This window comes from Arachis ipaensis, chromosome B09 (assembly GCF_000816755.2).
Source record: "Arachis ipaensis cultivar K30076 chromosome B09, Araip1.1, whole genome shotgun sequence".
Lineage (NCBI taxonomy): Eukaryota > Viridiplantae > Streptophyta > Magnoliopsida > Fabales > Fabaceae > Arachis > Arachis ipaensis.
This window is the reverse complement of record NC_029793.2, coordinates 34,932,696-34,935,394: the sequence shown is the minus strand read 5'-3', so window position 1 is coordinate 34,935,394 and position 2,699 is coordinate 34,932,696. Positions and strand designations below refer to the sequence as shown.

General features: G+C 34.0%; 1 protein-coding gene across 1 annotated transcript in view; it reads left to right on the top strand.

Moving 5' to 3' along the window:
• The window catches only part of LOC107615403 (phospholipase D zeta 2), a 14,821-nt gene that overhangs the window by 5,147 nt on the left and 6,975 nt on the right, over window positions 1-2,699 (top strand). The window contains exons 2-6 of the mRNA XM_016317467.2: window positions 3-81; window positions 917-1,018; window positions 1,196-1,311; window positions 1,699-1,840; window positions 2,398-2,562. Coding sequence (XP_016172953.1) covers window positions 3-81; window positions 917-1,018; window positions 1,196-1,311; window positions 1,699-1,840; window positions 2,398-2,562 — 604 coding nt within the window. The remainder of the gene's footprint in view (window positions 1-2; window positions 82-916; window positions 1,019-1,195; window positions 1,312-1,698; window positions 1,841-2,397; window positions 2,563-2,699) is intronic.

Genomic DNA, 2,699 nt, shown 5'->3' with positions numbered 1-2,699 from the left:
AGCGTTTCGGTGTCGCGACCGGAGACCGGAGAAATTAGCCCAATCTTGCTTTCTTATACAATTGAGTTGGAGTACAAGCAGGCACGTACCACTTCTTTTTTTCGAGAAGATTTTTCTTTTTCTTACTCTTTGATTTCTGTGTCTTAGTTAAAATCTGATTCATGCACCAAAACATTTGGTTGGTTCAACTGACTGCGTAATTGATTTTGGTTTATTCCATTGTTGGTCAAATTGGTTGACTTGAGTCATGCAGAAAAGGAGAAAAGCTATAAGTATTCAAGTATTTCGCGGTGGCGGGTTGTTTCTTTTTTTTTTTCGTTTTCTTTATTTTTTTCTTTTTGCTTTCTTTTTAAGCTTGTGGTCTAAGTTATCATCAAAGATGTCACTTGTGAATTTGTGATCAATATCATTAATTGCCTAAGCTGGAGTTTTCCAGCATGACATTGTTGGTCAGAATTCATCAGGAGAAATATATGGACTTTGGTTTATGTATCTAAGTGATTGTACAAGTAGAATTTCTGGGACTGGTAGCTTCGTTAGCTAAGAATTGAAATATGTTAGCGTGACTTGAGAGGACTAAAATAGGAAATTATGAGTTATTGATTGTTTTGCCTATTCAAATATTTTGCACAATGACTGGATATAATTTTTGTATTAATATTAGTAGATTATTGGTTAGCAACTTACTATCTATGGGAAAGTTTTGATTTTAACATGTATAGTTTTCTGTCTGTGCCTTCTATAATTGCTCGTTATGGTTCTCTTAAGAATGTCTATATTGTTGATAATCTTTTGAACATAATTAGTGACATCTTAATTCTCCAGATCCTACTAAGATTTGATAAAATTTTAAGTTATTCTGTCAAGTAATGCAGTTAAAGCTAATGTCTAGCTAACAAGCATTTGTGTTATACAGTTCAAGTGGCGTCTTCACAAGAGAGCAGCGCAAGTTCTCTACTTACAGTTTGCCCTGCGGAAACGTGTACTAATTGAACAACTTCATGACAAACAAGAGCAGGTTTGCAGTTTAATCATTTTATGTTGCATTTTGCAGCCATGATTCTTTTAGCTGTTTTGGGGGATTCCTGTAACCAGATGCCTTTTCATGCTTACTCCATTATGTTAAGTGAGGAAAGGTGCTTTCAATAATTTTCTTTTCCCATCTAACTTTCTAACTTATAACTTTCTCATGAAGATAAAAGAATGGCTTCAGAGCTTAGGAATAGTAGATCACACAGTGACAATACACGATGATGAAGAACCTGATGATGGAGCTGTGCCTTTACATCATGAAGACAGTGTTAAAAGCAGGTATCTAGTCTATTTTTCAAGAAATTAGAAGTTTATATCTAATGCAGTTATAAACTTTACAACTTCTTAAAATGTGGGAGTGCATAGGTCCACAACTTTATGGTTTTCTAAATGTGAAGTCCATGATTCTTAGCTGACAGTCCAAAGTTGTGGAATATTTTACTAATTCTTAAAAGGGGTGAACCAGGGTCTAATGGGGTTGAATTATGATCCACATATTAAATATTTTTCAAGTACATAAACATTGTTTGTTGGCTAGTAAATATAGTCATTTCCAGCATCATTTATACAGAATAAAGGCTTCCATTATTTAGAAGATGTAACGCTTTAGTTTTTTCTTTCTAGAGGAGTGTAAAGAAACATTAATTCATTTGATTTTTTTTACAGATATGTCCCATCTGTTGCTGCTCTATCAATAATTCGTCCATCATTAGGAGGGCAGCAATCGGTTGTAGACAGGGCAAAAGTCGCAATGCAAAGTTATTTGAATCTTTTCTTAGAAAACCTGGATATTGTGAATTCTTCAGAGGTAACTAGTTCAACTTCATAGTTGACAATCATTTAATTTGTTTGAAAAATGCATAGAATACCAGCATACCAGTGTATAGGGGTTAACACTTCTTTGGTTCATGTATAGCATTGAGAATGCATAATCAAAATGAGATTGAATGGCAGTTTATTCTTTTTTTTTTATTTATCTAATTTACATTCATCTACAAGACACAATTTTATGGTGTTTCAACTCCTCCTATCTAGCTCAACATATGTGGAATTCTTTGAACTTGTACACCATAGACAACCATCAGTGTGCTCCATACTCCACAGGCAATGAAGTAGCTATTTAATATTTTAATCATATTCAGATATAACTCTGCCTATGTCAAATTTGTTGCATACTTTTTACACAGCCTGTCCCAAGGCCATATGAAAGAGGAGGGTTATGTTGGGCCTTTGACAACCAATGTAAAACTTTGTTGAACCCAATGACATACTCAGATTCAGATATATTTATATGGTGCTCCATTTCTGTGTATGAAATGTGACTTAAGATAAAATTATCTTTTCTAATATACGGTTTGAATATAGGTCTGCAGGTTTTTGGAAGTCTCCAAGCTATCCTTTTTACATGAGTATGGTCCAAAGCTGAGAGAGGGATATGTGACAGTGAAGCATTTATCAAATGTTTCACAGGATTCAGAAGCATGCCATCCATGTGATTGGTTTCGTGGCTGTAATAACAGCTGGAAGAAGGTTTGATTCTATTTTTTCTTTTGTGGCCACACTTGATACCTTAGTTTGGCAGCATATTATTGTTACCTTAGAGATCATACATATAACATATAATACCTTTATGGAAAATCCAATTTATAGTCATCAAAGATAGTTTT